This window comes from Camelina sativa, chromosome 9, assembly GCF_030686135.1.
Source record: "Camelina sativa cultivar CO46 ecotype springtype chromosome 9, ASM3068613v1".
Taxonomy (NCBI): Eukaryota; Viridiplantae; Streptophyta; class Magnoliopsida; order Brassicales; family Brassicaceae; genus Camelina; species Camelina sativa.
In genome coordinates this window covers 24,150,523-24,174,193 of record NC_141888.1, presented here as the reverse complement: position 1 = coordinate 24,174,193, position 23,671 = coordinate 24,150,523, and the positions used below count along the sequence as shown (strand labels likewise).

The window sequence follows — 23,671 nt, the reverse complement described above, 5'->3', positions numbered from 1 at the left end:
GCGCCTAAGGATGTCGCGGATCACCTCCGGTAAGGCGTCGATCGGACCTTCAAGACCTGAAAGCAACACATCTCGAAAAACCATCAATAACACTTGGCCAGAGTCCCTAATGGACTTTCTAACATCACCATATTGAACCAAAAAGTTCTTTTTATCGTTCGAATCCTTAGACAACTTGTTTTGCATTTCATGCACTTGCGTGGGGCTCAAGGGTTTCAAACAAATACGTTTGTTGTCATGAACGAAAAAATATTGGTTCGTGTGGCCGTAATGCGTAGTGCGCTTATCAAACTGCCATGGACGCCCCAATAAGAGGTGGCTAGCTTGCATAGGCACTACATCGCATAGGACTTGGTCCTTATACGGACCGACGCTGAATGGGACCGTGACCTGTTCCTTTACATGGATCACGGTCTTATCGTTTAACCATTTCTAACGGTAAGGGTGGGGGGTGGTTTGTGGTTTCAAGAGAAAGTTTCTTGACAAGACTGGAACTTGCCACGTTAGTGCAAGAACCTCCGTCTATTATCAAGCCACAAACGCGACCACTTACAGTGCACCTCGTGTGGAAGATATTATCGCGCTGATTTGCGTCATCGGTGGCTACGCTTGCATTCAGGATGCAGCGTATCATCAGCAGCTCTCCGACTTCGGGCTCAGCAACAGCTTCCTCCAGTTCAGCCTCTCCTCGAATGTTCTCCTCGGTGGCCTCATCGTCGGGCTCGATCTCGCCAGCCTCGGTCAGGATCATTGTGCGTGCGTTCGGACACTCTCGAGCATAGTGGCCTCTCCCTTGACACTTAAAACACACAATGTCACGGCTCCGGACGTCGGTGGTGTTGTGTCGCGGATCTTGGCGCTCATTGGTGGCCGGCTCCCTTGGTTTAAATCTTGAGTCTACACTGGTCGCCTTTAGCTTCTCTGGCAAATGGTTCGATGGCGACGCATTAGGAGTCCAATTTGAAACTCCTTGGGTTCGGGCACGCGGCGCAGAGGTGCTCTTCTTCTTGATTGGATTCTCGATTTGCACCGAGAGGTGTAACAACTCTTCAAAAGTTTGATAGGGTTGGCACTCGACCTTGCGCGCAATGCGTTTTTGCAATCCGTCCAAGAACTGAGCCATGAGAGACTCTTCGGAGTCATCGACTTGCAATCGGTTGCGCAAGTGTTCAAACTCCTCGTAATACTCATCCACGGTTCGCGCGCCTTGCGTAAGTCGCCGAAACTTCTTCTGGAGCTCGCGGTGGTAGTATGGAGGCACGTAGCGCATTCGCATTTCCGCTTTCAAGACCTCCCAAACAGTGATAGGTCGGTCGTGGTTGCGTTGCTGCTCAGCTTCGAGTCGATCCCACTAGGTATGGGCGTGATCGGTGAATTGAGCCACCGCATATTGGACCTTTCGCAGCTCTGGATAGGCATGACACGAGTATAATTGCTCCATACGGCTTTCCCATTCAAGATAGGCCTCGGGGTCTTACTTTCCCGCGAACGTGGGTGCGATCATCTTGTGGTTCGGCTCGTGATGTCTTGGAGATTCGTCGTACTGATCATTATAACGGTGTCGTCATCTAGGCCGCGGTTCAAAGTCCTCATCAGACTGTTCGCTCGCCGGCTCTCGTCGTGGTCGCCTCACGGGTAAAGGATCTTCGCGGGGAGGGTTTTACAGTTTGATTCTTGTTAAACGCTCCGGGAGTTGTTCTAGGCCAGTTCGTAACACGGCGAGGGTGACTCCTATCTCCGGTGGTGCTGGTGGAACTTCTTCGGCCATCGTACGGACTACGGTGACGTGTCGCTTGGCTTCCCAAAATAAAACACAAAAACACGCACACGTGAGTATCACACGTTCAAGAGGACCACACAAGATATTTTGTTTCGTCACTAATGATTGAAGACAGCTAGCAAGTTCAAACCTAAGACTAAAACAAAAAGCAAAGTGAAAGTACAAAACGACAAGGTTTGCTTTACGACCCAAACAAAAACGCGTAAACAAAAACAAACTCCTTGCTTTATCGATCTAAAAGTGGACTCACGAGAACACGAATGAACATTCAGATAAACACAATGAACAAAATTGACAGCTAACAACCTAGACAAACAAAGAACGAGACCAAACATGCACCAATTTAAACCAAACTTTCTAACGGAACTTATGAAACGAAAAGATGCAAACTAAGCTACCAAACAAACAAAGATTGAAACTTTATAAGGAAAGAGATAAGTTATGAAACGAAACAACCTGACAGGAGCTTTTAAAGCTCTGATACCAAGCTGATGTGACCGAGGGTCGCGGATCCGGTAGGGACAGAAGAAACGGCTTCGCGAAAGTTTCCTTGGACAAGGATGGAGGGTTCGAATCTAGGGAGGATTCAAACGAGGGAAACGAGAGATGATGAGATTCCAACGAGCCGTTTGTAAATACGGTCGGAGGCTTCTATCGGATCGATCGGATGCGGAACCGATGGACGATGCGGGAAGATGACCAATGGTTGAAGTGAGAATGCGGAAACGAAAGCGAGATGGAGATGACTCGAGGGGGAAACGGAAGATGGGAAAAGAGGTGGATCGAACGATAACACAAGAGGTTTGGCTCTCCTCTTGATACGGTCACTAACATGGTCAAACCCGGTTCGAGTCTTGTTAGGGTTTCCTCAATGTTCAATCCTGGATTGAAGAAAGAGAAGAATGAGACAAGTCAAGAATCTCTCTTGAGAAAAGTTTTATTTTCATTCAAGTCTAAGGAGGAACAAATGCTAAGAGAGAGTTTAAATACATTAGGTCAAGTGAGGGCTTAGGGACACGCGGATTCTTTATGATCCGCACAATCGTCCTTAGACGTGTTTCCCTTATAAATGGAACACGTCACCTCTATTGACATTCAACACAAAGCTCCCAATGTTCAAAAGCAAAAGGATCAAAAGAGAAATATTCCCAAAGTTTGAATTTAAACCAAAGATAAGAGGAAGGAAGGAAAACCGCCTTGGCCTTGCGCGGGAAGCAACTTAGCCATTGGCGTTGTGCACTTAGCTCCATGCCTCGTTAAAACCTTCTCTGGTAAACCCATTGGGAAAACTCCGGAGTGAGGAAAAAGAGTACACTTCCTTGCTTAAGTGACTTGATCGTCTTCACTCTTGGGTAATAGTGAAAACTAAGCGAACTGAGCCTTTGGAGTCTTGATGGGACGGCTGACGTTGGGCGAATAACCGGACGAACAGGTTGAGCCGTTGCTTGGCCGCCTTTGCTGAGCTCTTGGAGCGTGTGGTAGCTTCGGGAAGGATTGCTGGTGCTTTGGCCGCGTCTGAAGTGGTTGTCTTGGCCGCGTCCAATGCGTCTTGGTCAAGTGTCTAGGTTGCGTCCGGCGTGTCTTGGTCTTCTTGGCCGAGGTCGCGTCCTGCGATCACATCACGAATAGTGCTTAAATATCTGTCCAAAAAGTCGTGAAGCCTTTCCTTGTTGGCGTCTCATGAGCTCAGTCGGATGCAGGAGCACGTGAACGTTATTTGTTCATGCTCAAGGAGATGAACAGAGCCGTGCGTACGTGTGACCAAATGAAACATTTGCCTACGGCCAATTTTTTTGGAAAAATTATTAAAGTTTATTATGTACTTTTATCTATTATAATAACTAGAAGCTCATTGTTTATATAGAAACATGACATTTTTAGTCTTGGATAATAATATTGTTTATATGGTCTGTTAAACTAAAAACTTAATAAACCTAAAATAAACATAGAGATTAAAATTTATGATAACTAATATATTCACATACTAAGATAAAAATAGTAATGGCATCACTCTTTATGCCAAAAAAGGGGTACAAGTTATTTTTTGGACTTAATATTTTGTTACTATTTTCATTTTTTATATGTAAGATGTTAATTGTTATTTTACAAGTTTTTGTTTTATATCGATTGTATTTTCTTTTTAATATCGCCTCCGGCCTCCGTATCTCTAGGCACGGTTCTGGAGATGAAGGGCATCGAGACTGCGCGGTTTTCTGATGGTACAGATCCTACTGCTGCAGATGCGTGGAGGACGAGTGTGGAACGTAACTTCCATATTCAAAGATGTCCTGAGGAGTTTTGGGTGGACACAGGGGTCCACCACTTGATTAGTGATGCTCAGGTGTTGTGGAGATCAGTGGCTGCTAGGAGAGTACGGAGGGAGATGACTTGGGCTGACTTCATCTTGGAGTTCAACCGCAAGTATTTTCCTAGAGAAGCATTAGACCGGTTGGAGGTGCAGTTCCTTCAGTTGCCTCAGGGGACGCGGTCAGTGCAGGAGCTGGACTTGGAGTTCAGTCTACTTCTATGTTATGGGGGTCGGGCTATGGAGCGTGAGGAGGCCCAGATCATGAGGTTTATGAGGGATCTTCGTGATGACTTGAGGGTCCATTGTAGAGGACGTAGTTTTACTACGCGTGCTGAGCTGGTTGAGACTGCAGCAGAGATTGAGGAGGGAACCAAGAGGAGGTGGGAGGCTATGCAGACGCTGAGTGGTGCGAGTTGCTTCAAATGTGGGAGCAAGGATCACAAGATTGCTAGCTGTCCCAAGAGGAGTGCTCCGACGGTAGTGGCTCGTGTATGCTATCATTGTAGGGAGCCTGGCAGCAGTGGCAGCGTTGCAGCAGGTGCAGCCGGGAGGGCAGCAGATGGCACGGATTGAGCATGCGCCACGGGTGTACACGGCTGCAGAGACCGGTGGAACCAGTGCCGGGGCGATCACAGGTGTAATTTCTGGTACTTAAACTTTGTGAATTTCAGTAGTTTCAGATTTTATGTGTTCCTGTGATAAAGTGTTAGGTTCTCAACACATGAGGTTTTTGTAGGGACCTTAATGGTGGGTGGGTTTAAGTCCCACGTTATGTTTGATTCTGGAGCTTCTCATAGCTTCATTACTCCGGAGTGTGCAGAGAACGCGGGAATCAGAGGGGGTCCCGGGGAGCGTACAAGAGTTGTCAAAGTTTCGGGAGGCAAGTTCCTGAGAGTTATTGGACGAGCTAGAAGAGTTGATATTCAGATCGCAGGAGAGTCGTGGCCAGCGGATTTGCTTATCAGTCCAGTGAAGTTGTATGATGATATTCTCGAGATGGATTGGTTGCATCGGCATATGGTGCATTTGGATTGCCATCGGGTAGAGTGGAGTTTGAGCGTTCAGGAGGGAAGTTGGTTTTTCAGGGTATTAGACCGACTTTGGGTAGTCTCGTGATTTTGGCCATTCAGGCTGGGAAGATGATCGAGAAGGGTCGTGAGGCTTATCTGGTTACTATATCTATGCCGGAGTCAGTGGGTAAGTCTACGGTTAGCTTTATTCCGATAGTGGGGGAGTTTGAGGACGTGTTTCAGTCATTGTAGGGATTACCACCATCTCGGTCGGATCTTTTTACTATTGAACTGGAAGCGGGGACGACGCCGTTATCCAAGGCTCCTTACAGAATGGCTCCAGCAGAGATGGCAGAGCTGAAGAAGCAGCTAGAGGATTTGTTGAGTAAGGGATTCATCCGTCCTAGTGTATCATTGTGGGGAGCGCCGGTGTTTCTTGTGAAGAAGAAGGATGGGAGTTTTCGGTTATGTATTGATTATCGGGGTTCGAACCAGGTCATTGTGAAGAACAAGTACCCCCTTCCCAGGATCGATGAGTTGTTGGATCAGTTGAAGGATGCTACTTGGTTCTCCAAGGGAGATCTAGCGTCGGGTTATCATCATATACCGATAGATGAGGCAGATGTGAGGAAGACGGCTTTCAGGACGAGGTATGGACATTATGAGTTTGTGGTGATGCCTTTTGGGTTGACTAACGCGCCAGCAGCGTTTATGAGGTTGATGAACAGCGTGTTTCAGGAGTTTCTGGACGTGTCTGTCATCATTTTCATCGACGATATCCTGGTATATTCTAAGAGTCCTGAGGAGCATGCAGTGCATTTGAGGGCAGTTCTGGAGAAGCTGCGGGAGCAGAAGTTGTTTGCCAAGTTGAGCAAGTACAGTTTTTGGCAGCGTGAGATGGGTTTTCTGGGTCACATTGTCTCTATAGAGGGGATTTCTGTTGATCCGGAGAAGATTCAGGCTATCAGAGATTGGCCTAGACCGCAAAATACCACAGAGATCAGGAGTTTCCTTGGTTTGGCAGGTTACTACATGAGGTTTGTACAGGGTTTTGCAAGTAGAGCACGCCCTATGACTAAGTTGACAGGGAAGGATGTTCCTTTTGTTTGGTAACAGGAGTGTGAGGAGGGCTTTGCAAGCCTTAAGGAGATGTTGACTACTACGCCAGTGTTGGCTTCTCCTGGGCAGGGAGAACCCTATGTGGTTTATACTGATGCATCTAGAGTTGGTTTGGGGTGTGTGTTGATGCAGCATGGGAAGGAGATTGCCTATTCTTCGTGGCAGTTGCAGAAGCATGAGGGCAACTATCCTACTCATGATTTGGAGATGGCTGCTGTAGTTTTTGTCCTGAAGATTTGGAGTCTTATCTTTATGGTGCAAAGGTACAGGTGTTTACAGATTATAAGAGCCTGAAGTATATATTCACTCAGCCCGAGCTGAACTTGAGGCAGAGGCGGTGGATGGAGCTGGTGGCGGATTATGATTTGGAGATAGCCTATCACCCTGGTAAGGCTAACACGGTTGCAGATGCTCTGAGTCGAAAGAGGGTAGGTTCGGCACAGGAGCAGGAAATAGATTCTCTGGTAGGAGCGATCAGTGCTTTGAGGTTATGTGTTATTTCTCTAGAACCGTTGGGGTTGGAGGCGGTTGATAGAGCAGATCTTCTGAGTAGGGTGCGGTTGGCTCAAGATAAGGATTTGGGGCTGGTGAATGCCTCAAAGGATGTTGATTCGGAGAATCAGGTCTCAAATAATGGAACTATCTTGGTGCACAGTTGGGTTTGTGTGCCCAAGGATGAGGAGTTGAGGCAGGAGATCCTGAGAGAGGCTCATGCGAGCAAGTTTTCTATTCATCCAGGAGCGACTAAGATGTACCGTGATCTCAAGAGGTACTATCACTGGGTCGGGATGAAGAAGGATGTAGCTAGTAGGGTCGCGAGGTGCGATGTGTGTCAGCTAGTGAAGGCTGAGCATTAGGTTCCTGGTGGGTTACTGAAGAGTCTACCCATTCCTGAAAGGAAGTGGGATATGATCACGATGGATTTCGTGGTAGGATTGCCAGTGTCTTGGACTTTTGATGCTATTTGGGTCATTATGGACTGGTTGACTAAGTCAGCACATTTTCTGGCCATTAAGAAGACTGATGGAGCAGCGGTCTTGGCTAGGAAGTATGTGAGAGAGATAGTCAGATTGCATGGGGTGCCAGCGAGTATCGTTTCTGATAGGGATTCTAAGTTCACTTCGGTGTTCTGGAAGGCATTTCAGGCAGAGATGGGCACTAAGGTGCATATGAGTACAACTTATCATCCCCAGACAAATGGACAGTCAGAGAGGACGATCCAGACGCTGGAGAATTTGCTGAGGATGTGTGTGTTGGATTGGGGTGGCCATTGGGTAGATCACCTGAACCTGGTAGAGTTTGCTTACAACAACAATTATCAGGCGAGCATTTAGATGGCTTTTTATGAGGCTTTGTATGGGAGGCCATGCCGTACACCGTTATGCTGGACTCAGGTGGGGGAGAGGAGCATGTTCGGGGCAGATTTGTTCAGCAGACCTCAGAGAAGATTCGGGTTCTCAAGCTGAACATGAAGGAGGCTCAGGATAGGCAAAGGAGTTATGCTGATAGGAGGAGGAGAGATCTTGAGTTTCAGGTAGGAGACAGAGTGTACCTCAAGATGGCCATGTTGCGGGGTCCAAACAAGTCATTGACAGAGACTAAGTTGAGTCCGGGGTTAATGGGTCCGTTCAGAGTGATTGAGCGGGTGGGACCGGTAGCATATAGGCTGGAGTTGCCTGAGGTTATGCGTGCGTTCCACAAGGTGTTTCATATTTCTATGTTGTGGAAGTGTCTCTGTGAGGATGATTAGTTGTCTGCTAAGATTCATGAAGATCTTCAGCCTAACATGATTTTGGAGGCGAGGCCAGTGAGGGTGCTCGAGAGGAGAATCAAGGAACTTCGGAAGAAAAAGATTCCTTTGATGAGAGTCCTTTGGGACTGTGATGGTGTTGAGGAGCAGACTTGGGAGCCTGAGGCGAGGATGAAGGCAAGGTTTAAGAAGTGGTATGAGAAGCATGCCGCGACTTGAGCTTGTCTAGCCTGGTCCGATCTGTAATCCGTGGCTGGAGCGGGAATGGAGTATTCCAGCCCATCTCTCTTGTTTACTTAGTCGCTTGGGGTGGTTGGTTGTGCGACTAAGTAACAAGATGAGGTGGTGTTCAGGGTACGAAATTTCTGTGAAGCGGGGTTTTGGAGGAAAGTTTTCTGAAATAGAAGTTTCCAAAAGTGGAAAGTGCTTAAAATGGAAAGTTTTATGTGAGTTAGAATTTGTCCATTTTAGTGGTTGAGGGGCTTTTGTGGCCTTATTGGCAGACTTTTGAGTCATTGTGCCCGTCTGTGGGAGTCTTTTGAGACATTGTGTGGCCTTTGAGGCGGGCTGTTTAGCAAGTTGTGTGGCCTTTGTGGCGGGCTGTTTAGCCAAATGTGTGATCTTTGTGGCGGACTGTTTAGCCAGTCTGGTCGTTGTGACGGTCCTTCGGGACAAGTGGTATTTGTGACGGTCCTTCGGGACGAGTCGCCTTGGTGGCAGTCCTGTTTAGGACATTTGTTTGACCTTGGTGGCGGTCCTGTTTAGGACATTTGTTCGGCCTTTGTGGCAGTCCTGTTGAGGACATTTGTTTGGCCTTTGTGGCAGTCATGTTTAGGATATTTGTTTGGCCTTCGTGGCAGCCCTTGTGGCATGTATATGATCCTTGTGTTGTCATGAGGTATTCGAGTGAGGGGATATGTGGTTGGTAGGACATTGTGATGTTTTACGCGAGCCACAGTAAGGAAAACTAGATAGGGATAGGATCAGACGTGTTCAGAATTGTTTGGTCGCGACTCTTGAGGGACTTTGGTTCTCCTAGTACTGCCATATTCTGAGATTTTGTGGCTTGGGAGTATGGTTGGTATATCGACTTTGGATGACGATCCGGGAGCGCGCTGTAGAGTGGCAACCCGAAAGACAAATATTGGACTTCCTTATATATATTGGCATGCGGGCTTAGGCCCGATGAGGAGCCAATATCATGGCATGCAGACTTAGGTCTGATGAGGAGCCAGTAAAAACTCAAGGTTTAGACCTATGGATAAAGGAAAGTCCAAAAGTCGAGAGCAAATAATGCCTCGAGTGTGAGTCTATCGCCTAGAGGTGACCTTCCATAGATCGGTCGGAGGAGTGCGGGCTGTGTAGACGGTTACACGGGAGTCCTTGGCTGATGGTTGTTCGTGATTCGAGGACGAATCCACGAACCAATTATTGGTTTTTTGGGATGGGTGTCAATCGACACCAAGGTGGTGTCGGTCGACACCAATGTTATCTGGTTCGATCTGATTGATTTAATCGTCGATTTTGGTCGGCTTGGTTTAAAGAGAATCATTAAACCGTGATATTCAAGTGAGGAAACGACCTAGGTCGTGTTTTTGTTGTTGTCTCGCCGTTTTTAGAGAAAACAAAGAAAGAAATTTTTTCTTGTGAGAGATTGTGAGATTTGAAGGCTTTGTGGGTGAGATCTTGTTGTGGGAGTGAGGATTCAAGGCTAGGAACGTGTGGGAAGCTTGCTGGGAGTGTGGACTCGTCATTGTTTGTCTGAATCTTCCTGCAGAGAGGTGAGTGCATGACCGTGGCTAATCTAAGCCTGTGATTCCTTTTTTTGCTTGTTTGTTGCTGTGTTTGTGTGTTTTTCTTGTTGTGATTGATTGCTACAGTTTCCTACGGATGTATAAGGCTTGGGTCTCGAGTATTGGACGATTTGGTGGAGTTTAGAAGCGAGATTCGACTCTCGGCTTCGTGTTGCAGAGGGAGTGTCGATCAACACCAATTGGTGTCGGTCGACACCAGTGAAGCAGCATCGATCAACACTGTGGGGTAGTGTAGATCGACACCATGAGCCAGTGTCGGTCGACACTTAGCTGGTGTCGGTCGACACCTCCCTTCCAGCGAGTTGATGTTTGTTTTCCTGGTTTGTATGCTTTGTTTGTTGATTGTTTGGAACATTGGAATTACTGTTGCTTGTGTGTATAGCCCAGTAGATGGGAGTATTGCCTCACTGAATGTTTATAAAATACTCATGCATCTCAATTTGTGTTTGTGGTGCAGGTAAAGGCAAAGTGTGATCGTGGAATCAAGACAATGAAGAGGAGGATGTTCTAGGGACTCGATTGGTTGTTGTCTGGCATTACTAGGTTGCTAGAGTTGTGATGTGAGCACGGGACCGGACACGCGGCCAGAAACACTCGTACCGGACCAGGACGCCCAGGACGCGGCCGAGACACTTGCATTACCCGTGGGACAACATCAGGCCAATGCACCAAGGATCACTCCGGAAGCTACTATGCGATCGAAGAGCTCGTCTAAGGCCGCAAGACAGATGAGCAACCGGTTCGTGCAAGACTTTGTTCAAGAAGACGACCCGGCCAAAGCAATTCAAGTGGAGACCGTTCGCACGGCCTTCATCCTTACCCAAGGATGAAGGCGACCAAGTCGTTAGGATCATGACCCGTACTCTTTTTCCTCACTCAGGGTTTGTCCCACGAGGTTTACCGGGGAAAGTTTTAATGAGGCGATGAGTCCTAACGCAAACCTCCGCGTTTTGAAGCCGATGACGTGGTTCCCGGGTCTAAGCCCGAGGACGTGTTATCTTTTGTTTAAACGTTGTGTTTTAAAACTTTGTCTAGAACTTTCTTTTGTAACGTTCGAGTAGTGTGACGTGTGTGGTCCTGTTTAAACCACTTAGAGGGCAACATGTTCTCCATCAAAAGGGAAACACGTCAAGGGCAAACGTGTGCGGACCATAGCGAGTCCGCGTGTCCCTAGCCCCCTCTAAACCCTCACACTATTTAAACCCTTCTCTCTATTGTAAAATGCAGACTTGAATGAAATTAGTTTTCTCAAAGAGCGATTCTTTGTTTCTTGTCTCACTTCTCTCTTTAGCCATAGTCCGGGACTAACTATGGAGAAATCCTAGTAGATTCACGAACCGGGTTTGTAATCTCCTAGTCCGACCGTATCACAAGTCGAGCCAACACTCGTGTGCCGTCATTCAATCCACCCTCGCTTCCATTTCTTCTAGCAAAAACATCACTTGGTTCGCTAGCCGCTTCCCGTTCTCGACAGCCGTTCCGAACCGCTACCGCATCGGACCGTCCCAACGCCCGAAGTCGTGACCATCTTTCGATCTCGTGTTCTACTCGTTCGTTCTTCACCAAAACTCGTTTCCATCATTCGTTGCCCTCTAAAGCCATTCGCCAACGTTTGGTCCGAGGAAATTTGTCCCTATACTGTCCGACCCAAAGACGCGACTTTTTGTCCGTACCGCGAGTCGACCGGTGCTCACATCAAGTTGGGTCATTAGAAACATTGCTAGGTTGATGGTTCTATGATTCCTGTTGTTTGGTTATTGGATATTGGTTACGTTTTGAATATTGGTTATTTATTATTAGATATTTATTGGATATTGGTGTTTGTTATTTCCGCTGTTGGTTGTGATTGTGGTTAGGTGGCTAGTGGATATGGGACCACTAGTTGTAGTTTATTATAAATTATTTAAAAAAAAAACGGGTCGGCTCGTTTCATACCAATACACATATTCGGATTTAGAGAGCCAGACAGGACATCTATGAAAGATATGAATGAAAAATAATCTTTTTCATTCAAAGAAGGTATCAGCTGCGCTGAAGTCATGCTTGCTTGAGAGTATTTTGAATTCATGGGTAGTAGGCCTAAAAGTTCCAACAACTAATGTTATATCAAAATTAGATAAGATAAACCAATTCTCTTCGTTAAAAACGGTTTGAAGTGTTGGACCAAACTCCTTTCGAAAGTTTCATGTATCTTTGAACCCTAGAGTAAAAAAAAATATATCAAATATTATTCAAATTTGCTTATCATTCGGAGTAGATGTTTGTATTATTACCTTATCATCCGCTAGCACAAACTCGATCACGTCATTCAACGCAGCACTGCAAACAAATCTTCTGATAATCTTAACCTTGATCCTTCTTTGTATGATTAAAGGATGCAAGTCGGCAAGATAAACACAAGAATTAGAATCAGTGGTCATGTTTCCGATTTTCTAAATAAACTATAATGCATTCAAAGCATCTAATGAATATATATATATATATATATATATATATATATATATATGTATACAAAATCAACATACATAAATAATATCGGGGGATTATCATTATTAACAATTTTAAGAATTTTAACATTATCTTATGAGATAACGGTTGATTAGATTGTATATTATCCAATTTTTATTAAAGAACGTTATAGAAACATATATCAATGCAATAATTAAATATATTATGAAGTGTGTAAAATATTTTTTTTTTTTGGTTTGCTGCTTGAAAATCACATCTTATTGTATATTTGTTATACATATCTTTGTTAATTTTTTATTCATTTACCTAATTTTGTTTTGATTTATATTTCTAAAACATATTAGGTTTCTTAGATTTATATTAAAGATATATGGTAATTTATTTTTGAAAAGGATAATTATTTTATTCGAATTCTTAAAATGTTAAAACTGAAATTACAATGATTGTTAAGCACTAAATGGAATACAAAGTTTATCCCAATCAATATCAGGCACAACACAATCTTTTTCATCTTTCTCAATAACAACCCTAACGTCTTCCAGCCTCTTACACTCTTCAATCAAATCGATGCGTCCTTCCAAGATATCATTCATTAGTGTAAGTTGAGCATCGATTGTTTTAAGTTTACACATGAGTTCGGTTGATTCTTCTTTCTTCTTCATATGCTCTTTCACCATATCGAAAATCGCGGTGAATCGTTTCGACATTTCCTTTTGAGACACATCTCTAGATTTCTGAAACGCCTTCTTAACTTTGTCGATTGCTTCGTCCTCCCATTCACAATCGGACATGAGTTCTTTGCGTTTTCTAGAACTTTCATCATCCATCGTGAAATTTGAGACTACAAAGTTTAAAAACAGATTTTTTTCGTAAGTAAAAATTTGAATTAACGGAAGACTAAAAAATATGTTTGATAACTTACCTGAAAGATACGGATGATAATAAGTCGTTAAAGAAGTTTAGAGGATGATTATTGTTAAGAAGAGACAACGAAAGGTCAGAAACTCACAATAAAGGAGAGACGAATAGTGCTTAAATATCTGTCCAAAGAGTCGCAAAGCCTTTCCATGTTGGCGTCTCATGAGCTCAGGCCCATTTAAGTTTATTAATACATAATGTGTGAGCGTTTATATTGACATCATTATCTAAAACTTTAAAATAAAGAAAATTCATACCTTATGAAGTCATATACATAAATCACAGTGGAATTACATTTATTTAATACTATATAATATAACAAATTATTTTGGAAATTATAATAGTATCAAACATAAAAAGATGAATATGCTTGTCCAAAGTAACAATAACCCAGTATTGAAATTTTAAGATTCGATAGTAAAGGTAAACAATTTAAAACATAGAGATGTAGCCGTATAAAAAACACATGTTCATGTCTTTTTTTTTTATGCGAGCTCACTTCCTGGTATTCCTACAACACTTCAATCATTTTTTTTTGTGTGCTCTCTTTCTTGTGTTCCTACAACACAAATTATAAATTAAAAATATACCTTTGAAACATTAATATAAGAAACTAACAATAGAGGGTAACATACGATCGTCTAAATGTTTCAACTTCTAGAATCTCCGGGTTAAGCCTAATTTGGGTACATATAGTGCTGGATACAGACCTCCTTCCTACAATACATTTGATATAGTATTCGAAATAGTTAGGTATTATCAAAACTAATTTTAAAACATTTTAAACGAAGGAATCGAGTATGTACCTTGGAAGACATCAATCACACCCATCGAACAACACATATGAGGCTTTCACCTATGGAATCTTTGTAAGTCTTGTAGAAATCGTCAGCCGCTATTCCGGTTAACTCACTCGGCAAAAGTATGCCACTAAATAAAAAATTTAATAAAACGTTTATATATTTAAGCAGTGTCCATTAGATAATATTTTTAAAACCAAATACCTGGAGTGACGAAGGTCAAAGGAAATTCTATGGTACATGGAGTACTCTTGTGTTTCGTTCCCTTTCGGAGAAGAAACTTGCTTCTCACTATCTTCTTCTTCAGACTCAGCATCTTCACTTGATTCAGAATCATATTCATCGTCTTCAGTATCATTAGTGTCATCCTCATCATCGCCTTCACTATCTTCTTCGTCTACATACACTATTTCATAAAAGCCTTCATCTTCTTTATCTTCTTCTTCTTCACAATAATCCTCATCAGAACTGTTTCCATCATCGTCTTCATTTTCGGATACATCAGAGTCGATATCATCCGAGTCAGTGTCATTAGAATCATCCACCTTCTTCGCCAAAGAATTTTGGCAGCACATCTTTAGCAACTTACGAATATGATCACTTTGTGATTTAAGCTCATACTTGTTGCCGTTATTCGGATCCATCGAGTCTGTTATATCATTCCAAGTATCCATTTTTCCACCATTGGTTACTTCTCCAATGACATCTTGAAATATAAGACGCGAACTCATATCAAAATAATGTATAATATATTAGAAGTCAATTATGGGAGATTCTAAATTAGACGAATAAGGTAACTTACCGACCAAGTAATCATCACAATAAGAACCGTTTAATATTCGATTATAATCGATGAATTCAAAATATTCTTCACCTCCAACAATCGAAGTCTTACTAATTTTGGTCTTATACAAAATAATAATCTTGTATCGATGAGTGGTAGCTCTGCATGACCCATATTGATCGATAACTTTAAAATTTTCAAGCTCAATCCAATCGCCAACATGAAATTTGGACAGAAAATTTGTCATAAACATCACCACAAAAACTACACTGGATCTTCTTACCCTATTAAATAAAACAAATATAATCATATTTCTATAAATTTTGGATAAGTATCATGTTCAAAAGATTAAGTAATTAATTAAGAATTTAAACATTTAGTAAACATGATTATCAGTTAGAACCATCTCTAGGGTTGAACCAAGACGAAAAGTTTTTTCTTCCCATAAACACAAAATCCTAACACGGATTTTCCATTTGTATTTTGAAGGATTCAAACGTGAAACATGATCAGTCGGAGAATTTTCATGACCATAATCTAACCAGCACTAAACGAAATCAGTAATTATAAGCAAATTAAGATTTTCAAACATAATAAAAGAATTGTGTGTCGAAAGTTTTAAAGAACCTTGGAATATTCTCGAGATTTGGATATTGAACTTAAGATATGTTAGACGTCTCTATATATATATATAACTTTAGAGATTAGTATATTTTCCTAAATATAAATAATAAAATATTATAAGATTCGTGTATTTATAATTAATAATAGATATGTGCAAATATATAACATATTTATCTCTTATATATATTTATTTACTTATTTAAACAATATTTACTTGCATCATAATCTATCGATTATGTAAAATCTAATAAATATCTTTCATTCCAAAATATATTTATTACTATCTTTATCACTTTAATTTTACAATAAATATACTCATTCAGATAATCATCCGTTTAAATAATTATATATAATATATTATATATATTTCTATATTTTATTATTCAAACAATGATTATTGCCATCTTTATCATTTTAAATTTGTAAATTTTATAAAAATCGTAAATTTTATCCTTTTATGAGTATTATAACTTTTAGAAATAAAGGTATATAAAATATTTTATTACTTAATAGTCGTTTTAAATTTACGAAATTACACAATTTTGAAGATGTATGCTATTTTTGTATAACTCATAATATAACACTTCTTAGAGAAGAGAAAGATGTGTTGGATCTCCTGGAAGAAGATGACTAAACCTTTTAAACTGGGGGGCTTAGGCTTCAGAGAGATTATGTCCTTAAATGATGTCCTCCTTGCTAAAATAAGCTGGTGACTGCTCACCCAACCCAACTGTCTATTAGCCAGGGTCCTCCTCGGGAAATATTGCAGCAGTACAAGACTTTTGGACTGTCCAGTATCAAACTTGGCATCACACGACTGGCGAAGCATATGCATTGGTAGAGATTTGTTAAAACCCCATGTGGGATATCTTATCTGTTCAGGTAACTCAATCCCTCTCTGGACTAGCCCGTGGCTATCCCTTGATACCCCAACAACCTCAATGGGCCCTCCAACTGTGGAAACTCAAGCGTGGTCAGTGGCTGACCTCCTCACACCAAGCACATCCTCTTGGAACATTGATCGTCTCAACAGAGTGCTACCAGCATATAAAGATGACATCCTAAAGCTTAAAGCTAGCAAGAAAGGCGCCCCAGACAAGTGGGCATGGCTACCATCAACTGATGGGCAATACTCCACCAAAGCAGGTTACCATGTAAGTCAATCAAACGAACAGTGTCCAACTCCCTCAGGTAGTTCCCCGCATCCTGACAGCTTTAACTTGCAAAAGAATATTTGGAGTATTAAGGCATCACAAAAAGTTAAACTCCTGATGTGGAAAATTGTACAACAAGCCATTCCAGTGGGAAGCAACCTTACTCACTGTAATATCTCGGGGAATGTTAATTGCCCGCATTGTACCAAGATCGAGTCTGAGCTCCATATGTTCTTCACTTGCCCTTTCGCGACTCAAGTCTGGGATTTGGCCCCCTTCAGTATCGATTTCGTCCCACAACTGATAACATCAACCACTGAAGGCATAAAGACAGTAAATCAGTTGGTTTGCCTACCACCTACTGGCGTTGGCGGTGGTCCCTTGGCTCCATGGATTCTCTGGGTTCTATGGACTTCTCGCAACAAGCTCCTGTTTAATAAGAAACAGATCCTACCGGAATAAGCCCTCAATCTAGCTACCACCAGGGCGAAAGAATGGCAACAAGCCCAAGCCGAAAAAGCTACAAACCCCCCACCAGTCAAGATCCCTCTCCCTCCAAGCGGGATATACCAAAGCAATAACATGGTCACCTGTTTTACAGATGCTTGTGGAAAACAGAACAAAAAGCGGGACTTGGTTGGGTTTTCAAAGACCGGAATGACCACATCCTCCTACAGGGCTTAGATCTGGTGGACCAAGTCCACTCCCCTTTGATGGTCGAAGCGGCGGCAACTCTCACCGCGGTGGAAGTTGCAATTGCTTCGGGTTTCACACACATCTCATTTGCCTCGGACTCTCAACTGTTAGTCAAGGCCTTGAATGCGAAGTTCCACTCGAAGGACCTTCACGGGATTCTCCACGACATCCTGGATCTATCAAATTGTTTCTCTGTTTGTAATTTCTATTTTATCCCTCTGAACCAAAACTTGATCGCTGATAATCTCGCGAAACAAGCCCGTAGTTTAACTCTCCCTCTTGTGTAGATGAAACGTTGTTTTATTAATATAAGAGTTGGTTGCCCAAAAAAAAAAAAAAAAAAAAACACTTCTCAGAAACGTTTATAATCAAATATCTCATAAAGGTATAATTTCTAAAAACTTAACACTATGTTTAAAAGATCAGTATATTAATTAATAGATTATTATTATATTAAATAAATTTTATATTATTTTAAAGAAACAAATATTATAAGAATATTGTATGGTGATGGAAATTGTCTTCTGTTTAATTTTGTCTTCCATATCATCTCTTTATGACACAAAACTGTTGAATTTGGAATTTCAGCATCAGTAATTTCTTTGTCTTGAGCACACTGTATATTATACAAAACTCATTAAAGTGAAATAATTTCAAAAAGATCAAAGATAATTATACTAAAAATTAGATTATTGGTACATTTAAATAAATTTCAAATTAATTTAAAGAAACAAATATTATATGAATATTGTATGGCGATTGAAATTGTCTTCTTTTTGTTTTTCTCTTCCATATCATCTCTTTACGACACCAAACTAATGGATTTGGAATTTCAGAATAAGTGATTTCTTTGGCTTGAGCAGCTTGTGTATTGAATATAATCCAATCCGAGAATTTAGTTGTCGTAGTCGTCGAACGAATCATAACATTATCCTCAGGACCATCTTCATTGTAGCATTCTTGAGGTGTAACCTGTTCAATATTTTATTTAAAAAGTAAGCCATATTAAAACATGGAATATTATCAATTTCCGAATAATTATATAACATGATTATTTAAAACAGTTTTGTGATGAAATACCCGTAAATCGATCCATGGGTATCTACGATCATAATATTCCTGCAAATATGGCAATCCAAGTTTAGACAAAACTATTATCTATTATAAACTATAAATCAATTATAAAAGGAAATACAATCGATATAAGCATTCTAATTATAAGAAATAATACCTGATATTAATTAGAATCAAATTCATGTATCGTTTAATCTGCTCCATAATACCTACATCAAACAATTATTATTATTATATTATTATATATGAAACCACCATACAAACAGGTAAATACAATTAATATGTCGATCAGTCCAAAACACAAAATCGGAATACAAATATAAAGTTGAGATCATGACAAAAGAAGCTAATGTAAAACATCAACCAAAAAAGTAAAATAATATACCTTTTTAAAAAGGTGAACCAACCATAACCAAAGCTTCCCAAGAAACCACTACACGAACAGGAAAACACATAACATTAGTCGGTGAATCATACAAAACAGCAAGATCAAAAATTTTGCTTTCCAAGTAACAACTACACGAACAGGAAAATAAAAAGGTTCAGTCGGTGAATCATAAGAAACAGCAAAATCAGAAGACAAATTGAAAATTGAGAATATGAATGAATCTATAAAAACTCAACCAAAAAAAAGCATGATATTATACCTTTATTAGAAGACGAACCAACAACAACCAAAACTTTATCTTGCTTTCCAAGAAACCACTATACGAACAGGAAAATAAAAGGGATCAGTCGATGAGTCATTAAAAACAGCAAGATCAGAATACAAATATAAATTTGAGAATATGATAAAAGAATTATTAAAATTCAAGAGAAGACTTTTTTTTTTTTTGGGTTATGGTGAAAGCATACGATATCATTGTATTTATAGATGTAAATGACCTATCATTTTAGGGTTTCTAGGTTTTTAGGGTTTCCAGCAAGAAGGTGTTTTGTCGTCGGGCTTTTTTCATGCATAAACCCATAAATTTATATTTACGTCGATCTTTAAACAATCTAATCTAAGCCCATTAATTACCCAAAATTCATTTTATGCGTGTTATATTATGGTCATGTATTCTCCAATTAAACATCAAAGAGTTTTTTTTCATAAAAATTAGGGATTAGTTTAGCAAATTCTAGTTTTGCAAATAACTTTTTATGCAATTAGATTATTTCTGTGATTTTTTTTTTATTTTTTTTAATCCGGAAAGAAGTATATTTACGTCCAGGGGCAAAATATTTCAACGTCAGGGGCAAATTCATTAATGGTAAAACGGTAAAATTTTGCTGAGATTGAATGTAGGATGTTTTCACTTCCTGTTTAATATAATAGATAGTTCTATAACTATAAATATTTGCTAAATTGTTATGTAAATTTTTAATTTTTGCATATGTATCATTTTCATTTTATACATTGTCAAAAATACGGAAACTAAATTCATTATTAACATATTTGAATACAAATATCGTTTGTACAAGTGAATTCATCTATAATTTGTTTGTTAGTTGTTGTTATACAAGGTCCAAAACTACGAAGTTTGTAACACCCACAACATTAATTTATTTAGATCAAAATCTCTTAGCTCACAATCTTCTATTACTTTAACAATTAAAAAAAATATCTCTGAACTTAATGAATATTAGTTTGTAGATAAATATATACCGCTAGAATTAATATACTATTATGGTCGACTTGATTAATTTAGATAAGTTTTATTTGAAAATACCAAATTTTGCTTATTGATATTTTTCTAATAACCATTTTTTCTGAGAGAAAAAAAATAACGATGGTATTTTTTTTTTTTTTTTTTTTTTTGAATGAATGTTAAATTATATTCAATCCAAAAAAAGTCCTTGGTACAATATATGCATCCTTATACTGAAAGTGTGATCAAAGTAAACCATAGAAAAGGAACTGAAACTTAGAATCTAGTAGCCAGCCAGACATGCAGAGCATTAGCATGCTTGGGGAGAGAGAGCCGCTGGATGGGGAGGAGCTTGTTACGCATAAGTCGGTCAAGGAACTGAACCATGTGATCAGAAGAAGTCGGATGTTCTCCATGACGACGCCGATTTCGCTCCAGCCAAACTGTGTGGAGAGTAGCTTGGAAAACAAGACGTAGAATGAAGAGAGCTGTCCCAGTAATTGTAGTTGACGATAACAGGGTAAGAAGCTGAGAGAAACTAGCCGAGTAGTGACTTCCTGACAGCTTACGAGATAAATCAGCCCAAACCCGTGAAGTGTAGGAGCAGGTAAAGAAGAGGTGCTCTAGCGTCTCCATGGGTGCCTGACAAAAAACGCAAGCTGTATCAACCCCTCTGTTCCAAGTCGCCAGACGGTCACCCGTCATTAATCACTTTTTGCAGCTAACCAAAGCATGAATGAGTGCTTCGGAATAGAACCAGAGAACCAAATACCCCGATACCAGTTCACTGTTTGCCGGGGGTGACGTAGTTGCTGCCAAGTGTCGGAGGAGGAAAATTGAGGCTTGTACTGCAAGTTAGATTGGCGCCAGAGGGAGACATCCTTTCCTTGAGATAGTCCTTTATCTCTAAGATTGGTTATCTCGAGTTCGACCTTGTTCAAAAGGTCCAACGATGGCAAAGGTGACGGTGAGTAGAAACCACCAAACCAACAGTAGCTAAGGAAGGGATACCCATCGCGATAAAGCCTCTTGAGCCAAGAAGATCAATTAACCGCCCAAGAGGGCACCAATGATCAAACCAAAACGAAGGTTGCAATCCACTGCAGACCTCCATCATGTGAAAACTTTTAGCCTGAGACCGATACTTAAGGAGTTTCCTCCACATCCAAGAACCCATGCTTGTTGTGTCAGGGACTGACCAAAAAGAAGCAGAACGCAGAAGTTCCCGTTGAACCCAATTTATCCAAAGAGATGATGAGCCAGAAACTAAACGCCATATTAACTTAAAACAGCTAACTTTATTCGCTTCAGCTAGAGACCTCAAGCCTAAACTGCCTTCAACCTTTGGCAAGCAAACATCAGACCAAGCCAACTTATTCTTTTTACTCAATAGCTCTGGGCCAGACCAGAGGAACGCAGCACAGATATAAGATAGAAAAGACTTTTGTATTATAAGAAACCTCTCTTATGTTATTGCTTAGAAAATCTCCTCTCAAAACTAAACAATGTTTTCTCTCTTTTCTTATATCTTGATCACACCTCAACAAAGATATATATAGAACTTAATCTCCTATTTCTATTTGGACTAACTAACTCCTAATCCTTTAAGGAACTGTCCTAAGCCTCTCTTGTCCTTATCTTCCTTGGTAAGAATGTCTTGGGCTTTAAGTCTCGAAGTTTATCCAACATTTTCCCCCTTAAACTTCAAGTCTTCCTTCTTCACTTCATGAACTCCTATCAAGCTTCTCATTTCTGCAAACTTTACTCTAGCCAATGCTTTGGTGAGGATGTCAGCCTTTTGTTCCACTCCTGGTACATGCTCCACACGGATGAGCTCCCTCTCAATGCATTCACGCACAAAGTAGTACCTCTTATGTATGTGTTTACTCTTCCCATGAAACACTGGGTTCTTCGCAAGTGCAATTGCAGATTTATTATCAACATACATTATAATTTGAGCTTCCTTCTTCCCTGTAACCTCACTCAATAAATCCTGCAACCACAAAACCTGTTTAGCTCCTTCTGTTACCGCCATGAACTCAGCCTCACATGAAGACATAGCAACCGTGTCTTGCTTCCTTGTACACCATGTGATCGGAGTCTCACCGAAAAGAAACAAGTGCCCTGTAATGCTTCTTCCATCATCTTGATCGATGTTGTGACTGCTATCACTAAAACCGACTATCTCCTTCCTGCCTCCACGCTTGTACTTAAGACCATAAGATATTGTTCCTCTGAGATATCGCAGGATTTGCTTGATGATTTCCCCATGAGGCTTCCTTGGACTCTGCATGTACCTACTTACAACACTCACCGCAAAAGACAAATCAGGTCGAGTGTGCAAGAGATATCTCAAGCAACCAACAAACCTTCTAAACCGAGTAGGATCTATTTCTTGCTTGATAGTTATGCCATCAACCCCTTGATGAACTTCTATTCCGAGATAGTAAGTGAGCCTACCGAGATCAGACATTTCAAACTTTGATGACATCCCAGCCTTAAATACTTCAATTGATCTGAGGTTGTTTCCCGTGATGAACAGGTCATCAACATACACGGCAACAATCAACAAATCTCTTCCCTTCTCCTTTCGATATACTGCAGTCTCTTTCAAACACCTCTTGAAACCCAATTCCTTCAGAATTTGATCCAACATAGTGTTCCAGGCTCGTGGAGCTTGCCTTAGACCGTACAAAGCTTTTGTCAACTTGTAGACTCGATGTTCTTCCCCCTTGATCTCAAATCCTTCGGGTTGATCGACATAGACGTCTTCTTTCAACTCACCGTGTAAGAAAGCCGTCTTCACGTCTAAGTGATGGATCTCCCACCCATCTGATGCAGCCATACCAATCAACATCCTTATAGTCTCCATACGTGCGACAGGAGTAAAAGCTTCTTCATAATCAACTCCACTTTCTTGGACATATTCTTTAGCTACGAGCCTCGCCTTGTATTTGTTCACTGTTCCGTCTGCATTCCTCTTGACTTTAAAAACCCATTTGAGACCAATTACCTTCACACCTTGTGGTCTATCAACAAGAAGCCAAGTTTTGTTTTTGTTGATAGAGTCAATCTCATCCTTGCAAGCTAATCTCCAAACTTGCATTCCTTTAGCTTCTTCATAGAACCGTGGCTCATCATTAATCATCAAGAGCATAATCTCACTCTCAGTTTCTGCAAGTAAGACATAATCCTCAAACCGTTTTGGTTTCTTAACCTGTCGTTCTGATCTTCTTAATGTCGTTTGTTGATTCTCTTGAGTAGAAACAGCCTCGTCTTCGACTCTGTTCTCAATTCTGTCTTCTCGAGGCATATCATCCTCTGAGTCTGCCCTGTTTTCATCACCGTGATCATGTTGTGCAGAACTCGATGATATTGGTCCTTTTCCAGCATTCTCTATCTCTCTCCATTGCATAAGAAACATCCCTGGTTCTCTGTTATCTCTGTTTTCTGCTCTATTCGGATTGAACAGTCGATATGCCTTGGATCCAGGTTCGATACCAAGGTGAACTAACAACTGCGAACGATCATCCAACTTCCTAAGACCTGCAGTATCAGCCTTAGCATAAGCTATACACCCAAACACTCTCAGGTGATCAATGTTTGGTTTTCTCTCTCGCAAACATTCATACGGAGTAATGTTGTTTAGTGCCTTAGTAGGTATCCTGTTGATCACATAGGTACTGTGACGAACCCCTTCTCCCCACAAGTAGTTTGGAACCTCCATGGCCTTGAGAATG

The 23,671-nt window shown here is 41.0% G+C and overlaps 2 protein-coding genes across 2 annotated transcripts; one reads left to right on the top strand and one right to left on the bottom strand.

The window, feature by feature from the left end:
• The first annotated feature begins 16,317 nt into the window (after positions 1-16,317).
• On the top strand, positions 16,318-16,992 carry LOC104715377 (uncharacterized). Its single transcript, XM_010432788.1, has one exon. The coding sequence runs from the start codon at positions 16,318-16,320 to the stop codon at positions 16,990-16,992; it is 675 nt and encodes a 224-aa protein (XP_010431090.1).
• A 3,215-nt stretch (positions 16,993-20,207) lies between these two features.
• Positions 20,208-20,636, bottom strand: LOC147938647 (uncharacterized). The gene has a single exon (XM_087465700.1). The coding sequence runs from the start codon at positions 20,634-20,636 to the stop codon at positions 20,208-20,210; it is 429 nt and encodes a 142-aa protein (XP_087321826.1).
• Between the last annotated feature and the right edge of the window lie 3,035 nt (positions 20,637-23,671).

Bases quoted from the DNA above. Each gene is read 5' to 3' on its own strand.
- LOC104715377 (XM_010432788.1), top strand. From the start codon at position 16,318: ATGGGCCCTCCAACTGTGGAAACTCAAGCGTGGTCAGTGGCTGACCTC.
- LOC147938647 (XM_087465700.1), bottom strand. From the start codon at position 20,636: ATGACGGGTGACCGTCTGGCGACTTGGAACAGAGGGGTTGATACAGCT.